Below are 19,733 nucleotides of genomic sequence, written 5' to 3'. Positions count from 1 at the left end.
TTTTCACTTGAAGCATGGCAGAGGAGCATAAATAGGGAGAAATAGCACAGCATCCCCCGGGCGCTTCAAGGGGGTGCTGAGCTTGGGCTATCCCTGCAGAATTCCACACTCACCATCGAGGAGTTTCATGCCAAGCTCCAGGAGGCCACCAACTTCCCGCTGAGACCCTTCGTCATCCCCTTCCTCAAGGTGGGTGACTACGTCTGCATGATGCGGGAATGCCGGGGTTAGGATCACCAGCAAAGGGGGTTCACTGGGTGGCTTTGGGGTCCCCTGTGGGGCTGCCCATGTCCCCCTGAGCACACGTGTGGCATCCCCTGTGTGCCTGTCTCTCTCTGCACGTGTGGAGTCACACGAGGCCGGTGCTGTTTGCAATAAAGCGAGGGGCTCAGCCCAGCTGGTGACCATTTGCAATTCATTACAAATCCCCTTTTTTGTGTTTGCCTTCTAATCCCGCGCTGACTCCGCGCTGTCACCCTGCTCCTGCCGCCTGGCAGCACCGGCGCTGCTGGCAGATGTTCAACCCCAGTGTCCTGTCCCTCCGTATAATGAAAAAGTGCAAAAAAAGCCCATTTTCCACCTCTGCATCCCCACCCCCTATAGCAGAGGTCCATGAATCCCGCAGGAATCTGCCTGCAGCGCTGCCGGAGCCGTTTGCTCCTGGCAGGGGAAGGCAGAGCCAAAACGTGGCCAGGGGGCAGCAGAACCCCCCCCCTTGTCCTGCCTGGGAGCAGGGGTCTATGGGAGCAGGGGATGGTGCATTCCTGGCTCACAGGGTCCCTGTGGGCGCTGGTGGCCCCATAGCCCAGGGCAGGCTGGGATCCGTTCCCGCTGTCCCGCTGCCAAGCGCGCGGCGGCCGCCCTGGCACCCCGCTCCCAGCTGTTCCCACCGCAGGCTCCAGATGTTTCCCATTATCCTAACTGCAACCAGCCGGGCTCGGCGTGCTTCCCAGACTGGGGCTGGCTGGGTTCTGTGTGGGGCTGTTCCCCCCCGGCCAGGGAAGGGGAGGGTCTTCCCGCAGCGGACATCTCCGGCTCAGGCAATAACAGATCTCACAGATCTTGGCTCTGGATCAGCTGCCTAAAGAGAAACCTGGTGCTGGCAGCCAGAGCGCCCCGGCAGAAAGGGTCCCTGCTGCTGGGTTCCTGCTGCTCTGAGTGCTCCCAGAGGCTGCAGTGCTGGGGCGGGGAGTTCATAGCTGGTCCTCATGTCCCATGGGTGCCAGATGGGCTGGGTGCTCCCCAGCCTGGGTGCTCAGGTCCCCAGGGTGAAAGCTGTGGGGATAGAGTAGGAGACGATGCTCTGCAGCCCTGGCAGGATGCAGGAGGGTTCTGTTGATGCTGTGCCCATTCCAGCACACGGCTGAACCCTGTGGGGTGCCACGTATGTCCCCCCAGCAGCCCAGCTGGCCCGGGCACACTGCAGCAAGCAGGGTCTCATCTGGAGAAGGTGCTCAGGACCCCATTCACTGCAGTGTGGGGCTCTGAGCAGTGGGGTGCTGGGCCGTGGGGGGATTTATGGGGCCATGGACCGGACTCTCCATCCCCTCACAGGCCAACCTGCCGCTGCTGCAGCGGGAGCTGCTGCACTGCGCCCGCATGGCCAAGCAGACCCCGGCCCAGTACCTGGCGCAGCACGAGCAGCTGCTGCTGGACGCCAATGCCTCCTCTCCCATCGACTCCTCCGAGCTGCTCCTGGAGGTGGGCGAGAGCGGCAAGAGGAGGACGCCAGACAGGTACAAGCCGGGGGGATGCTTTGGGTGTTTATCCAGGGACATCGGTGCCCGGCAGGGACCAACCTCCTCCTTTCCATCCAGGACCAAAGAGAACGGTTTGGACCGAGACACTCTGCACCCGGAGCACCTCAGCAAGCGGCCGTGCACCATGAGCCCGGCGCAGCGCTACAGCCCCAGCAATGGGCTGAGCCACCCCCCCAATGGAATGGGGCACCCCCCGGCCGCTCCACCACTGCCCCAGCACTACCGCCTGGAGGACATGGCCATGGCGCATCACTACCGTGATGTCTACCGGCACCCTGACCCCCGCGAGCTCCGCGAGCGCCAGCGGCCCGCCGGTGAGTGTTGGCATCCCCCAGGGCTTGAGGGAGCAGGCAAAGGGCTGGAGACCCCCATGGTCCCCAGGGACAGATGGGTGTTGAGGGGTCTGACCTTGTTTGCCTTGCAGCAGTGCACGGGGCACGGCAGGAGGAGGTAATCGACCACCGGCTAACTGACCGGGAATGGGCAGAGGAATGGAAACACCTCAACAATGTATGTAGTGTCCCCCCGCATATCCTACATCATCCTATGTGTGTGTGCTTTGCCTCCCCCTGCTTTGCCCTCCATCCCCACCGCATTCCCCCTTGGGCTTTGCTCCTGAGCATCCTCTGCTCTCCACAGCCAGTGATACCCAGCCCTGGCACAGCCTGGCATAGCCTGAATCCCCCACTCCTGTGCTATGCACCGCAGCACCCCCAGCTGCATGCAGCAGAACCCCCCCCACCTTGACGTTTCTTTCCTCCCCAGCTGCTGAACTGCATCATGGACATGGTGGAGAAGACGCGCCGGTCGCTGACGGTGCTGCGGCGGTGCCAGGAGGCCGACCGCGAGGAGCTCAACCACTGGATCCGGCGCTACAGCGATGCCGAGGACATGAAGAAGGGCAGCCCCCCGTCCGCCCGGCCCCACAACAGCTCCTCTGCCTCCGAGGCACCCCAGTTAGGTATTGACCCCCGGGGCCATGGGGTGCGTTCAGGGGGATTGTGCCCCTCTCTGGGGTGCCGGTGCTGTTCCTTTGGGGGTCCGGCGCTGCTGGAGGGTGGGTTTGTAGACAACAGCATCTCCTCATGGCATCGCCTCTTCTCTTTCGCAGATGCTCACCGGGAGTTCACACCTCGGCCCCTCTCTGGGTACATGCCGGAGGAGATCTGGAGGAAGGCTGGTGAGTGCAGGGCAGGCAGCAGCATCCATCAGTGTGCCAAGCAGCAGGGTCTCTGCCCCATCCCCTCCCTGTGCTGCCCTTGGGTGCCCGTGGTACTGGAGGGGTTTGGGGTGGGTTTGCGGTGGGGAGCTGATGCTTGCAGCCTCCTCATGGCACTGCTGCAGAGGAGGACCGCAGGGCCGGGGCTGGGGTGGCCGGCACACCCCATGCCATGCTCAGCTGCCTTCCTTCCAGAAGAAGCCGTGAACGAGGTGAAGCGCCAGGCCATGTCGGAGCTGCAGAAGGCTGTGTCGGACGCCGAGCGGAAAGCCCACGAGCTGATCACGACGGAGCGAGCCAAGATGGAGCGAGCCCTGGCCGAGGCCAAGCGCCAGGCTTCCGAGGATGCCCTCACCGTCATCAATCAGCAGGAGGACTCCAGCGAGGTGAGGGCTGGCAGGGGCAAGCTGGGGGGGGACGTAGTCCTTCTGCAGTCAGGTTTTGCAGCATCTCTGCATGTAAGCGTGGGTACTGGGGGGCTGCAGCTACACCATGGGGTGAGACGCATGGTCCAGGCTAAGGATGTGTGCTCCAGGATGATGTGTATGGTCTGGGATGTAGATGCATGGTCTAGGATGTCGATGCATAGGACAGGATGATATACATCGTCTGGGATGCAGATGCATGGCCCAGGATGATGTGTTTGGTCCAGGATGGGGATGTGTGGTCCTGGATGATGTGCATGGTCCAGGATGGGGATGCACGGTCTAGCATGGGGATGCACAGGCTGGGATGATCTGCATGGTCTGGGGTGGAGGTGCATGGTCCAGGATGATGTGTATGGTCTGGGATGTAGATGCACAGTCCAGAATGATGTGTACGGTCCAGGATGAGAATGCGTGGTCTGGGATGTGGGTGCATGGTCTATGATGGGGTGTATAGCCCAGGATAGGGATGCACAGGCCACAGTGATGTGCATTGTCTGGGATGCAGATACATGGTCATGGATGGGGATGCATAGTCTGGGATGTGAATACATGGTCCATGATGGGGCGCATGGTCCAGGGTGCGGATGCACAGGCTGGGATGACGTGAACGGTCCAGGACGCATACACATGGTCCGTGATGGGGCGCATGATCTGGGATGCAGGTGCACAACCCAGGTCTGAGGTTTAACCCTGCATCCCCGCAGAGCTGCTGGAACTGCGGGCGCAAAGCAAGCGAGACCTGCAGCGGCTGCAACACCGCCCGCTACTGCGGCTCCTTCTGCCAGCACAAGGATTGGGAGAAGCACCACCACGTCTGCGGGCAGACTCTGCAGGGGCTGCCGGCCCCCGCTGCCCCCAGCGCCGGTGTGGGGCTGCCACCGGGCCCGGGGCAGCCCGACGGGGTGGCCACCATTGCCAGCAGCCCCAGCGAGACGGGCTCGGTGTCCGCGTCCCGCGCCGGCACGCCGGCCACCCCGGCTCCAGTGGAGAGCGCATCCCGCTGAGCCAGGCTGGGAGCAACGCTGCTGCCACCGCTCTCCAAGAGACACGGACTGCACTCGATGCAATCTCCTCAGCTACCTGACTTGTGTGACCTCCGAAACGACCTCTCTAGCTCTTCACAAATAATCCTCACGGATCCTCAAACTGGGCTTTAAGTGGAGTTAAGGCAAATACCGGTCTTCTCTGTTCTCTCTTCAGTCTTTGTTTTGGCTTCTTTTTTTTTCTTGGTTGGTTTTCTATCAGTTGGGGGATTGTGGTTTGGGTATTTTTGAGGGGTTTTTTTGGGGTTTTTGTCCTATTTTTGCTTTCTGGATGAGGGATGTGGCTGCAGCCTCGCCATGGAGTGACACGGGGAGAGGCCAGCTTGGTTCTGGCCCATACTGGCACTGCCAAGGGGCTCGCTTGCAGAAGGAAAGAAAGTTCTTTTCTTCATCTCTCTCTTAAATTTTTTCCCTTTTTTTTTTTTTTTTTTTTGTAAAAAAAAAATAAAGAAATAAAAAAGAAAACGTCGAACTCTTTGGCTTTAAGTAAGAAATTGTAAAAAAGGAATAAAAAAAAGAAAAAAGAAAAAAAAGAGAAAAATCCAAAAACCAGACGACGCCAAGTCAAGCCGCGCGACGGACGCTCACCTGTAACTACCTTGCTAGCTAGCCAAGAACAGACCAGACTCACCTCTGCTCCAAAGGAAATCCAAAACCAAGGAAGATCCAAACGTCTCTCCACTGCCAAAGTTCGTTTCGTTCTGTCGTCGCTCTCTTCCCTCCCCGCGAGGCCGGATGGACGCGCCCCTGGGTTTCCATTCCAATAAAGCAAAAAAATGGGTGTTTTTCAAGCAAACCAAGTCCCCGAGCTGCAGGAGGGGGAGACGGTGGCTGAGAACCGCAGCCAGAGCTGGCGCATCTCTACCTCTGCCCACCACCGCCATGGAAAAAGAGAGTTAAAACCACAGATTTTGGTTTCTCCCTTCCCGAAGCCACTGGGGGTCACCTGCAGCCGGACACCCCCCCCCCCCGCCAGCCCTGACACCCCACATTGGATTTATTTGACATGGATTTGGAAGAGGAAGATGGAAAGGAAAGGAAAGCGAGCAGCACCCCCTTCCCAGCTGGGGAGGCAGCCAAGGACGATGCCGGTTGTTGTGTGCTTCTTGCACTGTTGTACAAAGCACAGAGGACGGGAGTGCAATACGGAAAGTCGCCCGGCTCCAAGAGGAGGGAAGCCCCGCGCAGGGCAGGAGTGCTGTATGCTAATGTGAATGTAAATAGTGTTTTGCAGAGGTCCAAAAAGATGCTGATAATAACGATAATAATGACAATAGCGATGATAATAATAAGAGACATTTGCCAAACAAAGGATGATGAGAACGCGCTGGAGGCCGTGGTGTGGGGGAGCGAGGCTGGATGGAGGCGAGCAGCAGTCGTGTGCTCTGTAGGAGATGTAATTGTTCCGCATTTGCAAACCCATCCTGTGTGTTTTCTGTAGGGGAGGAGGAGGAGGGAACGGCTCGGGGCCAGGTCTGTTGTGTTCTCAGTCACCCAGGGGCCCTTTGCCGTGCCACCGCAGCAGAGCTTGGTGCATGGGACACCACCGAGGTGATGTTCCAGGACCTGTGCAACCAGCACAGAGCCCTGCTGTGGGTTTCTGCACACCCCAAGGTTTCAGTGCATTCTCTAGGGTGGTTTCTGTGCACCCTGAGACCTCGGCGCATACCACAGGGGGTTTCCATGCACCCCAAGGTCTCAGTGCATCCCCTGGGGTGATTTCTGTGTATACTCCAAGGTCTCAGTTCATCCCTCCAGGGGGTTTCTGTGCACCCCAAGGTCTCGGTGCATCCCTCCAGAGGGGGTTCTGCGCACCCCAAGGCTGGGAGCTCTCCCGGGTTGCCCCTCGAGTGACTGTTCACTTTATTTATGGTGTGACATATGTAATATTGTCTATTTTTCTTACGTTTCCTGAGAAGAGGTAATATATAAGAGTTCTGCAGATGCGCCTGCTGCGAGGCCGCCTGCTCTCCCGGGTGTCCATCCCATCGCTGCCCTTCCCACCACACGTGTCCCTGTGTATCCCCATGTGTTCCCAGCCCCACACCGGGGCTCTGCCTCTCTACCTCCGCCTCGCCGGGAAACTGTGGACGAGAGCATTTCCATAGGGAATTTCCATGGGAATGCTCTCGTTTCCACCCCCTTCTGGTTTGCTTTCATTTCTTTTCTTTACTTATTATTTCCTTCTTTTGTTGTTTTTTTAATGACAAAAATACCCAACAGAACCTTGCATTGAAACCAAAAGCTGAGGGAGGGATGGGATGGGCAGTGACGGGAGGCGCTAGCAGATGTCCAAACCAGAACGACAGCTTTAAAGTGTAATATTTCCCAAAAACATTAGTTTTTAGCCACATCCCTCGCAGTGAAGTGGCTGCGGCGCTGGGGAGGTGCTGGCCGGAGCTTCTGTGGGGTTTTACTCCAAAACGGTGTTGGGGCATGTGGGGGGCCAGGGGATGTGTGCCCTGTGCCATGCCCAAGCCATGTTCTTTGGTGGTTTTATGGGGTATGGGAGATGGGAGAGGGATGAGCATAGCTGGGAATAGGGACACCCCGGTGGCTGTGGGGCAGTTTGGGGACACGGGGGTTGAGGTGGCTGGGCATAGTCCTCTGCTGGATCATGGACGCATGGCCACCCATAGATCCCCTTCTTGGTTTCCTCCCCGCCATCGCAGCTTGGGGACAGTGTTGGTGGTGTGGGGATAGAGGTCCTGGTCCTCACGGGGAGGCAGACCCCAGGATGCTGGGTGCGGCACTGTGCTGGAGGAGGTGGCTCCAGCTCCTTCCTCACGTTCCCAACCTGAAATCCCACTGAAACCCAAGTGCCGCATCCTGGTGAGCCTGGGCACCCTGGAGCAGGGTCCCACACCCGCCTGGGCTCTGCTCCATCACTGCCAGAGCCCCCTATAACCCCCTGCAGCTTCTCCATGCCCTTCTCCTCTAGGGCCCACCGGGGTCCTCCCTTCTCCTCGGGGTGACACTCTGGCTCCTGGTGGGTTTGAGGTTGGGAACAAGATGCCACGTTTTTACTAGGTCCCAGGCACTGCGGACCAGGTCCCAGGACCTGGGTGCCTTGGTGGCATTCCCAGGGGATCCTCTGATGCCACTGAATGCCATAGCCCCAGGAGGGAGGTGTTGTGCCACCATTCCCCCCTTACTCAAGGCTTTCCTGCTCCCGTGCCCTGCCTGTGTGACCCTGCCAGCCCTGGGGATGGGGATACCGGGGCTTGGGGGGTGACAGGGGCCTGGAAACCAGCCCCGACACATGGGTTTTGGGGGGTTTGGGAGGGTTTCGGGGGACTTGGGGGCCAGCCCAGAGAGATGACGTGGTAGGACTTTCCTTCGGCATGCTGTCCCCCCCCACCCCTTTGCTGTTTCCCGCTTTCTCTAAGTGTACTGTATGTTTGACCTGTGAAAGATGTAAACTTTATGATTCAGGTTATGTCTGTTCTTAACTCTGTATCTGTGTAATAAAGACAATTTAATATCAGTCAGAGCCTGGACTTGTGCTGTGCCTCACCCTGGCAGCACCCTGTGCCCCTAAACCCTGGGGGGGGTTCACAGTAGCCATGTGGTCAGTCCCTGCCCCGTGTCCATCCCTGAGAAGGGGTGTCCATGGCAGAGGGCATTCAGGGTTGTCCGCAGAGAAACCAAAGGGATGTTGTCTTCCTGCTGCAGATGCTGAACCCTTTTGGGGTGCCTGGCTGCAGACGCTGAACCCTGTTGGGATGCCCTGCTGCAGATGCTGAACCCTGTTGGGGTGCCTGGCTGCAGATGCTGAACCCTGTTGGGGCGCCTGGCTGCAGATGCTGCACCCTGTTGGGGTGCCTGGCTGCAGATGCTGAACCCTGTTGGGATGCCCTGCTGCAGACGCTGAACCCTGTTGGGATGCCCTGCTGCAGACGCTGAACCCTGTTGGGGTGCCTGGCTGCAGATGCTGCACCCTGTTGGGATGCCCTGCTGCAGATGCTGAACCCTGTTGGGATGCCCTGCTGCAGATGCTGAACCCTGTTGGGGTGCCCTGCTGCAGATGCTGCATCCTGTTGGGGTGCTCTGCTGCTCGCACTGTGCCAGCGAGCTGACTGCGGTCCCCAGCACCACCAGCGGAGTGGGTGGACAAGGAGGATGAGGGAAGCCCCCAGCCCGGGCTCTAGGACTCGAGCGCGTCTGCTCCCGAGCCCAGGGCTCGAACCCGCGGTCCCAGGGTCACAGCTGGACAGGACCGCGCCTTCCGCCCAACCGTCAAGGGGCAGAGCCTGGCGCCGTGCCCTGTCCTGATTGGTCCTTGGTGTGCGAAAGGCGCCCTGCGCGGGAGATCCGCCTGTGGTGGCGGGAGATCCGCACGTGGAGGCGCGCTGAGAAGGCAGCTCGGTGTGTTCGGGGTCCAGGGGCGCCGGAACGGGGCCCAGGTCTGTGGTAAGCGCTGGAGCTCTGGGGGCTGGAGCAGTGATCAGCTTCCTGCTCACAAGAGGGAGAGTTTAACCTGCTGTGAGCTCAAACCAGGAACACAGGGCTGGAAAGGTGTGGGTTTGCCTTTGGGTTTTGCTCCCTAAGTGCAGCCTGGGAGCTCTGTGGAAGGGCAAGTCCTGCCTTCTTTTCCCCTTTCCTGCTGGCCTTTCCTGCTGCTTTGCAAGCATGGGAAAGGAAATACCTGTGTTTATCCTCTCTAGTGGAGCTGGGAGATGAACTCCCCTTTTGTGGGACAGGCTGTTGTCTCCGGCCCACCCTTGTGCCCAACTGCAGGTGGAGGTGCATTTTGTGCAGCACAGAGTGGGGAGCGGGGTCAGGGTATCCCTGCTCCATGCACTGCTCACCCAAGTCTTGGTGGGGGTTTCAGGAGCTGCAGGCCATAAAAGCCAGAGTGCAGGAGATGGAGAAAGAGGCTGAGCAGATGAGGAAGCTGCAGCTGGAAGCTGAGAGCAGCCCTGCTGGGAACTTGGAGGCAGGTACGGGCTGTCCCTGGGTGCTGCTGTCTGCCTAGGGACATGGCTGGGACACAGGGTGGCAGCTGGAGCCAGAGCATGTGGCTGTGCCTCTCTGGGCAGCCTGGGGCTGGGCATTAAAGATGGATGAGGGATGGGATCCCAGGTGTGGCATGGCGCTAATGCAGGTTATATCCACTCTTACCTTCTACCTGTGCAGGCAAAGCTGCAGTAAATTGATTACATTTAATTCAGTTAATTAATTGAGTTTAGCACCAACAGCCTCAACAGAGCAGTTACCCTGTGATTTGGGTTGTATTCTGAAGAGAAAGAGGGCAAAGGGACAGAGGAGGCAGAGGCAGTAGTGTGGGGATTTGATATGCCTGGATGTGACTGGGGACCTGAGGACCTTTTCAGTGGTGGTTGTTCTGGTAGCAGATCTCCTCCAGCAGGACAAAGCAACCCTTATTTCCGCAGGTCTCTTCTCAAAGAAAATCCATGACAAGTCACAGACTGACCAGAGATCCATCTATGTGGGCAACGTAAGTGGGAAAGCCTGGAGAGGACCCCATCTTCCCTGCTCCTGGTCCAGATATGCCTGAGATCCCTCACACAGGGGCCCATCCACCCCTGGTTTGATCCCAAATGCTTCTCCTCTGCCCAGCCCAGACTGGGATTGTGCTCAGCATCTCCTTGTGATTTCCAGCCACTCGCAGATAATCTGTTGTGTCAGCTCCCCAAAATGCCCTGCTGGAAGCTGCTGGGTTTGTGGTGCTGCTTGTGCCCCCAAAGCCGGGGGGGCTGCCTCTTGGGTTTGGGTTTCCAGGCTGGGGCATTCAGCTGGAAGGGACCTGCTGAACCACAGGAGATGGTGTGCGAGGGGTCAGCTGGGTCCTTAGCCTCAGTGATGGTGTGTGAATGTAGACCCACAGGCTATGGGGGGCTGGCTGGTGGCACTGGAGAGGCTGAGACTGTCATTGCAGGTGGATTATGGGGCCACGGCGGAAGAGCTGGAGTCCTTCTTCCTTCACTGCGGGAAGATCAACAGAGTGACCATCCTCTGCGACAGGTTCTCAGGGCATCCCAAAGGGTCAGTGCTGTGTTGCTGGGGTCTCCAGGGTGCTGCCCTGTGCTCCCCATCCTTTGGGAGCAGTGGGGTGTCCCTGGGGCTCTGCTCACCCCATCCTATTGCAGGTATGCCTACATCGAGTTTGAAGAGCAGAGCTCTATGAAGGCTGCAATGATGCTGAACAACAGCTTGTTCAGAGGCCGTGTGATTAAGGTAAGCAGCATCCTAGGGTGCTGCATGCATTTCTCCCAGTTCCGCATGCATGGGGCTGTGCTGAATGTCAGCACTGGCTTAGCCACCTTTTGCCTTCCAGGTGCTGCCCAAAAGGACCAACGTGCCAGGCATCAGCACCATCAACCATGGCAGCTACCACGGCCACTTCCAAGCCTGCAGAGGGCTGGCCCAGTGGGGATCCTACTATGGAAAGCAGTACACAGGCGCACAAGGGAGGGAATATGGGTGAGTGGCCAGATGGAAGAGTTCTTGTGTATTCGGGCTAAGACCCCTGGAGGCAGCTGCCCCTTGTTCTGGTCATGCTCAGCCTCTTGGAATGGGTGGAAGGAGAAGGGCTCAGGCAGGAGACCTGTGCTAGAAACATCTCCTGCCCATCGTGCGCTGTAAACATCACCCCAGTGCCTGTGTGCTTGGCAGGAGCCTGGTGGGGGCCTGTGGGCAGCTGGGGAGGGAAGGACGGAAGTGAGCCCCCAGTGATGGCACAGCAAACCCATTTATGCTGCTGTCCCAGTATTCCCTGCATCCCCAGTGCAGGCCTGGAGCTATTCTCCAACACACCTCCTGCTGCTGCTCATACATCTGTGAGCTCACTGGGTTAGCTTCACTGATGCCCCAGCACCTTTGGCACTGTGGGAGGAAGCAGAGAAGAGCTCTGGGGGTGAAAGAAGCACCTGGAAACCTGTTGCTGTCTCCTTGTCCCTGCAGGGATTTGAGTGGTCACTGACTCCTAGCCTGACCAGTGTGAGCTGCGCCTGGCTTTGGGGGTTCAGTCTTGGTTATCTGGGGCGGAAAGGTGAATCCAGCTCTTGGAGGGGTGAAGGAGCTGGTTTTGGCACAGTTGACAGCTGAGCAATGCACCTGTGCTTCAGGATGCTGTTTTTGTTGTTCTTTAGGGGTCAGACAAAGATACTGCCTTACTATGTACTAGAAAGTGTTGGACTGCCATGGTGATGCCGACGGGGCTGAAATGAGGAAATGGGATTGGAGAGATTTAAAAACATGCCTAGCCGAAAAAGATTAATTTGAACAATGCCATCTGCTTAGCTGGGAGGATTCCTGGTGAAGCAGCCGTGTGCCTGGCTGCGGGAGGGAATACTGGATCTGCTCCATCCGCACGTCCTGACAGCATCCCAGAGGGACTCACCTTAGCTTTGCTTACGGGTTTCCATCAAGTACAGTCTTATTCCAGAGAACACTCTACCCTCAGGAGATAGAGGTACCCTCTCAAACCATCAAGGCTCATTCTCATCCGTTAGACAAACGCTGCACTAGAAGGTTTGGTTTAGCTTCTGGCTGTCCAAATACCCTTCAACCCACTGTGAGGATGCTCAACCGGTGAAGCTCCTTCAGATTTGCCATCATTTTCCACAGAAGCTGGATGCTGCTTCCTCTTGCTTGTAAGAAAACCCCAAAGACCTTTCCAAAGACTCTCTTCTCCAGATCAGTGGAGGAAGTCCTGGGTTGCAGCTCTAGATCTGATTGCTGGGGAGCTTCATCAGCCTTGTGGATTTCTGACCTTCCTCTTGGGAAGAGGATGGAGCCAATTATGTGGTTTGGGTCTGGTTTTTAGCTCACTGCTCTTGTACATCTAATAACTAGGGAAGGGGGGAAAACACCCCTTGCTGTTTCTGTGGAAGCCTCTGTACCTCTCTGGTGGCTAAACAAAACCTGGGTGTCACAAAATCCTTCCCTCCTATTTCAGGAGTCAACAACCCCTTTGTCCCTGTTCCTGCTTTTATCCCAAAGGTATAGGGATCAAAGCGTGCTGCCAACTCGTCATTCTCCTTTATTTCTAGCAGTAGCAGCTTCCCAAAATCATCTCCACTGTTGCAAATTTGGTCCGATCTTCCTCTTTACTCCCCTCAGGAGTCCCTGGGTGGGGATGGTGTGAGCCCAGCTGAGTGATGTTCTGCACTGAAACTGGTTTTATTATGTAATTCTCACATGAATCTTTGGTTAGGATTCCTCCACCCCCGATGTGACTGCTTCCTAAAGCAGCTTTTCACAGCTCAGGGGGCATTGCCAGGGTAAAGCTCTCACTGATTTCCCCTCTAGAAACCTTAAAGACTTGTTTGTTTTAAAGCTGGGGGCTTTAACCCTTAATGTTGTGTTGATTTTGTGCTTTTGCCAAGACTGGCCTTGATCTGAGGTACACCTTCAGTTTAGACTTGGAAAAAGTACTTTTTTTTTTTTTTTTTTTTTTTTTTTTTTTTTTCTTTAAACTTTCGGTTTAGTATCTTCTTAAATTCTTAACTTTTTACTTTATTTTTAAACAAAAATCACTTTTGTGTGTTTGGGTTCTCTTGTGTTAGAGGAAATGCTGAACACCCACTCTGAGGTGAAAAGAGTGAAGATTTACAGGAAGATGTTTTGGAATAGCAGTGTGCAGCTGTGCCTTAGATGGAGGGAGAGGCTTCAGCACTTTCTGATGATCTGAGAGGTTGTTGTTGACTTAAACGTATGGAAGCTCTGTTTGAGAACGTATTGTAAATGTCACTTTATTTAAAATAAATTACCTTGCTGTGTGAACATCATCTGCAGTGAGACTGAAGTCAACTCAACACTGACCTGGCTTTCTCCAGGCTTCTTATATCCTTTGGAGCTGTACAACCACTTATCTTTTTTAGCTTATGTTTTATAGATTTTTAACTTATTAGATGCTTAAGCACAGACTGCCACATGTGGGGCAGGAAAAACTTGGAGTAGAGGTGTGTGAAAAGCACCAAGTAGCTGGTCAGTGCCTATGTTAGTTCTGCTGATCATGCTGTAGCTGCAGAGTCTTGTGTAGTGTGAGTGTATTGCACAAGCAATTAAGAAGCTTTTCTAGCCTAGTTTGTGGGGTTTTTCTGTACAAATACCTGGTATTGATTTGGCAGTCTTTAATTAGAACAGCAGAGAAGTGCAGGGGGAGGAGATGCTAATAGAGATTAGTTTGGGATGAGCCAGGCAGCTGTGTGATCCTGTCTTAATCTATTTGTGTGGATTTATCCCAGCTGTGCTACCTGTGCTCCCTGACCTGGGCTAGAAATAGCTGTTAAGTGTGCTTGGCCTGTCTGAATGAGGTGTGAAGTGGTATCAGGAGGTGCTGTCAAATGTGAGTCACCCAAAGACCTTCCCCAGGAATGCAAGATCAGTGCAGGGTTTGATTGGGTTCAAGGTGCTGCTTTGAGACCAGCTGTTTGCTATTGGCAAAGCTCTCTCAAGTATGTAAACAGTGGCTGGGGTTGTAGAGAAACCTGAAGCTTTCAGCTGACTTGCAGAGTTTTTCCAAGAACTAATGGAGTAAGTACATAAGATCTGAGTGCTCCAAACAGGAAAAACAGGACAAAAGCCCAAATATGTTTGAAGTGAGCATTGCTTGTGATGTTCCTGTCAGAATGAACAGTCCTGAGCAAACGGGGGTGAAAAAGAGCAAAAGGACTTCTGCAGCTGATGTACTTCCCCTGTTTCAGAGGAACTGCTCTGAAGCACCAGTACTTCTGAGGATCAATGTCACCCTCTGCATCTCAGCTGACTGAAATCTAGGTTGACCTAATAATAATCACTTTGCTGCCTCTTGTGCAGCTGTTCTTGCTCTAATCACCAGCACAGCAGGAACTGCTGTTTTTACACAAAGCTCAATTTCTACAGAAACATCTGACTTGCATAGAAGCACAGCTGCATGCATTTCTGCAGGGAACAAACCTATCTGACACAGGCTGACCTTCCTGAAGGAAGAGCTGGCTCTCACATGTTGCCTGAAGGCATAAAGCTGAACAGTGATGTCTGTGCTATACTCAGGTTTGCTGGAGATGAAATGCATGAAGACCTTGCAGGTGTCCAGTTTATTTACATAGAATAAATTTAAAATATTGCACAGAACGAAGACAATATATACATTACTTTATGCACACTGCTGCACATGGGGGATGTCCTCAACACACAGATAAGAAGGGGCAGTGCTTCAGCACACCTGCATCATCATGGAGTTCACCATATTATCAAAAGCCCTAGAGAAGGGAATGAACACAGAATATTAGGAAGCAGCTAGCTCTGCACAGCACACCTATTGTAACAAAGGCAATGGCTAACAATGCCTCTTGCTGGTTAACAAGATGGCTTTCCCCAAGCTGAAGGCATTGTTTTATTCTTTAACTATGCTTTGTTGGGTAAGTAATGACTTTTAATTAAGCTAAAGTAAGGACAGATTTCACTCTGGCTGCAGACCTGCCTCAGCAAAGTGTAAGGTGTTTTTGCCCAGGCAAAAGAAGCTCCAAACATTATTAAAATCCCCTGTGAGATTACAGATAAGAAATGGGAGGCACTGGCCCTCCCAGGTGAGGAATAATACGTGTCTTTACTCAAGGATAAGCCCTGAACAAGTGCAGTTGTTCACTTTTTAACCTGCTCTACTACTTACAAGTATGTTTATTTATGCCACCTACAAAACAGGTGATTTTTTTCTCTCCAAGAAACAAATTTTCTTGCATCAGTGTTTCTAACACCAATTCTGAGGTAGAAGTGAGATAGTCATGAAACTATCAGTTTTCTGTTACATAGAAATGGCCCAAAGGCAACACAGCTCTTCTCCATTTAAGCTTTCAGAGCACGAACATCTGAACTGGTCAGCCACAGGGGTCATGCTCTTGCTGCTATTACATCGTGGGTATACTGCAATCTCCAGAAAGATGGCAAATATGTCAGCTCACCTGGAATGGATACGGTCCCCAGGGTTATAAAAGGGGTTACACATTATGTCTGTATATGAATTGTGCAGCTTTCGGAACATCTGAAAAGAGATAGTAGTTTAATTAATACTTCTTTTTTTTTGCTTCTCAGCACTTTATGAGTAAGTAGCAATAACAATGATTGGCAAGTCATGCTTGTGTCCTGCACTTACACTGCGGATCTCGTTGTCTCGAAGTGCTGTGTTTGAAGAATCCACCACCATAACAAACTTCACCCTGGAATTTGTCACGTAGCCATATCTGTGCAGCTGTTAAGGCAAGTGCTTCTGACACACCAGAGCCTGGCAAAAACTAATGCAGGCTGAGATAAACTCAAAGAAACAAGCTGAGAGGAAACACGACATTCTTGCTGTGTCCAGCATGTAGCTAGGACTAGATGAGGTAAGGAAGATGCTATTTTGCAGGAACTAAATCCCTCTTCTATCTGACTTCTTCCATCTTTGATAACTCCAGGACAAACTTGCTCCTATACTGGCCAGTAAAGCATGCCTTGCAATTTCCAAAGTCAGCCTCCCACTAGCTATTTTGAGGAAACCATTTTAATGACACAGCCAACTTATTTATTCTTCTTTGGGAGACGTGGAGATGTTCCAATGTCAGCCAGAGTGGCTGATTTGAAACTTCAAAAATGAATAACCAGGTTATAAAAACCCAGAAATCAGGTCTGCAGATAACTTCTATACTGTGGGATTCAGAGGAAAAGATGAAGAAAGCTCAAATGACCAATTCTGTGACTTATAAACATGGCCATGGAGGATAAAGAAATTGGACCACACACCTGGGATTTAGGTACTTGACCAGAGACCTTCATACTCCTGCTACGTTCACCGGTGTTATTAAAGAGTTTAAGCTTTATTATAGTCAGTCAAGTGTTTTAGCTAAGCAGGGACTAAAGCACCCAGTTAGTGAAAGGTGAAGTCTAGCTGGACCAGGCACTCGTCGCACATTGCACTCCCTCATGTAGGGTAAAAGTACGCTTTTCCACTGCCTGGTGGGCAGTGAAACAGCTTCTGAACTGGCCAAGGCACCAAACCTGAGCCTTATGTGACAAACTGGTCAGTGAACAAGGACATGTATTTTGTGCCTTTGTGTCTTTAATACAGCACCAAGTAGGAAGAGAGGCTTTCTATGCAGAGCCCCTTCCAAGAAAGAAGGGGCTTCTATAAATACATAAACGAATGCATAATAATACATGTAAAATAAATACATATAAATACATAAACAAATACAAAATGGCATGGGAAAAGGCATTAGAAAGATACACCTTGTAGTCCTCAGTGGGGTAGAGGAGCCCTAAGTACAGTTCCCTCTGATCTACAAGAGCCTTGCCCATTGCAGAGATCTTTTCATCCACAACATCAAGAGAGGTGTGCACAGTGTAGTGGAACTTCAGCTCGTTCTCAGTTGGAACGCTCCGGATGTACAGGGGATAGTTCTGAGGAGCAGAACAAACTACACTGAGCAGGAGCGGCCGCTTTGCTGTATAACTGATGCTGTGTAAGTGACGCCACAACAGTGCTTTCACCCAAAGAACTGCTGCTGTCAGAAGTAAGCTATTTTAAGCATTTCACATGCACAGCTCCCCTTTACACCTTGTAGCACTTGTGCGGATCTCCATACACCAACACCAGGAAAATCAGTTCCAAAAGGGAGGCACTGCACAAGGCTCAGCCTCTCCACTGCTTGACCTGCCCCAGCAGAGCCTCTCTCCAGCTCTTTCTGAGGAAAACCCCTCTCCTCTCCTGGCAGCAGGACACCACAGGGCACCCTCACGCTGTCCCTGCGCTCACTGCCCTGGTCCCAGCCTGCTCCTGCCCAGCTCACTTCGAGCTCCAGTGGCTGCCCTGCTCCCCCACATACCAAGGCTCTGCCCCACTCCCTTCACCCCTACTTATGCCCCACAACCTGAGACCCTGCCCTTTTCCATCACTCCTACCCCACAACCAGCCCCATGGCCCCAAGTCCTGCTCCCATCCTTGCTCCTGCCCAGGCCTCACAACCAGAGATCCACACCCTTCCCCCTCACCTCTCCTCATGCCCCATAGCTCCCCTGCCACCCTCAGGCCTCACAACCTGAGATATCCCCTCACCCTTCCTCAGGCCCCACTGCTTCACTTGACTCCCTGCCACCCTCAGGCCCCACAACCTGAGATCTCCCCTCACTTCCCTTGAGGCCCCATAGCCCCTCCTGACCCCGTGCCCCACAACCCGAGGCCCATCCCCACCTCATCCGCCCCTGCTCCGGCCCCACAGCCCGACGTCCATCCCCACCTCCTTGGCGATCACGGCGATACACACCGCCATCTTGTCTCCGCCTCCCGACCCGCGCGTCCCGTGACGCGAGCTGCCCGTCACGTGAGGCGCGGCCGCAGCGCGGGGCGGTGGTTGCCATGGCGAAGGCGGTGCTGGTGCCGCTGTGCCTGTGCTGGGCCCTGGGCCTCGCCGCGGCCGCCGCGCCCCCCAACATCGTCCTGCTCCTCATGGACGACGTGAGTGGGGCCATGGGGGGGGCCTGTGGTGGTGGGAACAGGGGTCCGTGCCACTGAGAGGAAGTTGCTTGTAGGGGATGACTCTGAGGGGGATTTGGGTCCATGGGAAGGGGCCGGTGTGGCTGAGGTAAAGTGGGGGCTCGGCTCCATAGAGTACGTGTTATGGGGTATGGGCTGCCGGGAGGGGTTGTCAATGGGGTGGGAGCAGGGCCCTTGTGGTGAGGGGGAGTCCCAGGGCTGTCGGAGGGGTTCTATGGGGTCATGGTTTGAGCACTGGCACCTTGTGGGCATGGCTGCTGTCAAACGCATTGTGCTGGTGTATGGGGAGTGTGTGTGGTGTGTGCATGGTGTGTCAGTGGTGGTCCCCGAGCTCACTGGAGTATTGAGGCGCATGGGCAGGGTCCAAAGCTGCACTGGTGCAGTTTCATCACGTTAGTACCCCATGAGCCTTGCCCTGCAAATTGCTCTGGGTTTGGGTGTCCTAAGTGCACATTTTTGGGCCTGGCAAGGCTTGTGTTTTGAGAGTGTGTCTTGAGCGTTTATTTGCTTCTTTGTGCTCCGTAAGCTCCATCTCACTCCTGCAGAGCTCTCCCTGATGTGCATAGAACCATAGACTAATTAGGGTTGGAAAGGACCTTAAGATCATCCAGTTCCAACCCCCCCGCCATGGGCAGGGACACCCCACACTAAACCATGGCACCCAAGGGCATGGGGCCCAGGTGTTCTTTATGGGAATGATCCAGCCTAGGTCACAGTTCCCAGGTTCACAAGTCATCCCTTCCAGGGCTTCATATTCAGCCTGTGCGATGATGCGTGAGCAGGATCTGTGCCGTGATTCATGGTCAGAGGCCTCCAGCAGTGCTTCAGGCATGGGTTGATGTGGCGGTCTGGAAAAGTTTGATTGAAATAAGCAGGAATATCTGAATAAGCCTGTATGGACTTCATATAAGTACTTCCTCATGCTCAGTTGCCTTCTTCCTCATTTCCTTTAAAAATTTTGTGTAAAAAGTGGTGAAGAAATGAAGTCCCTGCCAGGTCTGGTGTACCCCTGCCTCTCCTTCAGAACAGAACTTCCCAAGGTGACCTGCACTAGAGACTGCACACAAACCTCTTGTTATTCCTTGTGTCCTGCTGAAAACAAGTGAGACTTCTCAGATCTGTAAAGTCAAGCCTATACACAAGCCTTTTGGAACTGGTGCATACAACACCTACATACCTTACCTACAAGTCTAATAATGTCATCTATTAGTCCATTTATAATGACTGAGCATGATGAGCAATGGACTCCGCAGTGCTTGGCAAAGGATTCCACTGGCTGGTGTATGTTGAAAAACAGGGTGTCTCAGTGATTTTCAGACCTTGGTAGAATCACGCTGAAGTTAAGGCTTGGGTTTGTAGCCTACAAAAGTAATCATGGCAATATCTTCTAATACTAGCAATGGAGATATCTGTAGTAGCAGTGAATAAGGTGCGTCAACAAGTGTAGAGAAAGAAACTCCCAATATATTTAAGGAAATGTTTTAGAAACCCACACTTACCTCTTGAAAACCTTAACCAGAAGAAAACTAATTCTGCTAATTTTTGCCTTCTGAACTGAGGGTGAGAAAAAAACCAGCAATAAATCACTAAAAAGTGGAAATAATCACAGATTTAGACTTTCCAAAGTCTTCTCACTTTTGCACCCTGGGGTGGTCTTAGCCACCTGGGTAGGGAAATATATTATTTTCCAACACATTTCTGTTGCTGGCATCTTCCTGGTTTGCTTCTCACCTGAATACTTTGGCGTCATCCATCAGGTGTGTTTGTAGTAAGAACGCGTTGTGTGCCGTTTTAAGCTGCTTGAAA

General features: G+C 53.7%; 4 protein-coding genes across 12 annotated transcripts in view; 3 read left to right on the top strand and 1 right to left on the bottom strand.

Annotated features, from left to right (window-relative positions):
* CBFA2T3 (CBFA2/RUNX1 partner transcriptional co-repressor 3) overlaps positions 1-8,340 on the top strand; it is a 29,255-nt gene extending 20,915 nt beyond the window's left edge. For 3 of the 5 annotated variants that reach the window (XM_080636829.1, XM_080636827.1, XM_080636830.1), the window contains 8 exons: positions 100-189; positions 1,555-1,736; positions 1,818-2,074; positions 2,185-2,270; positions 2,526-2,721; positions 2,872-2,940; positions 3,175-3,365; positions 4,112-7,702. In XM_080636829.1, coding sequence (XP_080492955.1) covers positions 100-189; positions 1,555-1,736; positions 1,818-2,074; positions 2,185-2,270; positions 2,526-2,721; positions 2,872-2,940; positions 3,175-3,365; positions 4,112-4,411 — 1,371 coding nt within the window. In that variant the 3' untranslated portion in view covers positions 4,412-7,702. Of the gene's footprint in view, positions 1-99; positions 190-1,554; positions 1,737-1,817; positions 2,075-2,184; positions 2,271-2,525; positions 2,722-2,871; positions 2,941-3,174; positions 3,366-4,111; positions 7,703-8,125 lie in introns of those variants that run through there. The other 2 variants (XM_080636831.1, XM_080636828.1) reach the window with 2 other exon arrangements.
* Positions 8,341-8,536: 196 nt separating this feature from the next.
* On the top strand, positions 8,537-13,440 carry PABPN1L (PABPN1 like, cytoplasmic). Of its 5 annotated transcripts, none has more exons than XM_080636835.1 (7): positions 8,537-8,856; positions 9,285-9,393; positions 9,847-9,911; positions 10,353-10,459; positions 10,564-10,651; positions 10,734-10,897; positions 11,566-13,440. In XM_080636835.1, exons 2-7 carry the CDS (start codon positions 9,318-9,320, stop codon positions 11,621-11,623), a joined length of 558 nt encoding a protein of 185 aa, XP_080492961.1. In that variant the 5' UTR covers positions 8,537-8,856; positions 9,285-9,317; the 3' UTR covers positions 11,624-13,440. The 5 variants fall into 5 exon arrangements, with proteins under 5 accessions (XP_080492961.1, XP_080492962.1, XP_080492959.1 ...); XM_080636836.1 differs by having other exon boundaries at positions 8,537-8,863; XM_080636833.1 differs by lacking the exon at positions 8,537-8,856 and having other exon boundaries at positions 8,895-9,393; positions 10,752-10,897.
* Positions 13,441-14,342: 902 nt separating this feature from the next.
* Positions 14,343-17,720, bottom strand: TRAPPC2L (trafficking protein particle complex subunit 2L). The gene is made up of 5 exons (XM_080638452.1): positions 17,671-17,720; positions 16,662-16,834; positions 15,552-15,639; positions 15,361-15,440; positions 14,343-14,661 (listed from the first exon to the last, which is right to left on the bottom strand). The coding sequence occupies exons 1-5, from the start codon at positions 17,701-17,703 to the stop codon at positions 14,616-14,618; spliced, it is 420 nt and encodes a 139-aa protein (XP_080494578.1). The 5' UTR covers positions 17,704-17,720; the 3' UTR covers positions 14,343-14,615.
* Positions 17,721-17,789: 69 nt separating this feature from the next.
* Positions 17,790-19,733, top strand: part of GALNS (galactosamine (N-acetyl)-6-sulfatase) — a gene marked incomplete at its 5' end in the record, with an annotated part of 48,529 nt that continues 46,585 nt past the window's right edge. The window contains one exon of the mRNA XM_080637222.1: positions 17,790-17,888. Coding sequence (XP_080493348.1) covers positions 17,790-17,888 — 99 coding nt within the window. The remainder of the gene's footprint in view (positions 17,889-19,733) is intronic.

This window comes from Psittacula echo (assembly GCF_963264785.1).
Source record: "Psittacula echo genome assembly, chromosome: Z".
NCBI classification, from domain to species: Eukaryota; Metazoa; Chordata; class Aves; order Psittaciformes; family Psittacidae; genus Psittacula; species Psittacula echo.
This window is presented reverse-complemented; position numbering and strand designations above follow the sequence as displayed.

Coding starts and splice junctions, on each gene's coding strand:
- PABPN1L (XM_080636832.1), top strand. CDS start 9,249: ATGCACTGCTCACCCAAGTCTTGGTGGGGGTTTCAGGAGCTGCAGGCC. Junction 9,394..9,846: donor TGCTGGGAACTTGGAGGCAG/GTACGGGCTGTC, acceptor TTATTTCCGCAG/GTCTCTTCTCAAAGAAAATC. Junction 10,652..10,733: donor TCAGAGGCCGTGTGATTAAG/GTAAGCAGCATC, acceptor GCACTGGCTTAG/CCACCTTTTGCCTTCCAGGT.
- TRAPPC2L (XM_080638452.1), bottom strand. CDS start 17,703: ATGGCGGTGTGTATCGCCGTGATCGCCAAGGAG. Junction 15,640..16,661: donor CCCACTGAGGACTACAAGGT/GTATCTTTCTAA, acceptor ACAGCTGCACAG/ATATGGCTACGTGACAAATT. Junction 15,441..15,551: donor GAGACAACGAGATCCGCAGT/GTAAGTGCAGGA, acceptor ATCTCTTTTCAG/ATGTTCCGAAAGCTGCACAA.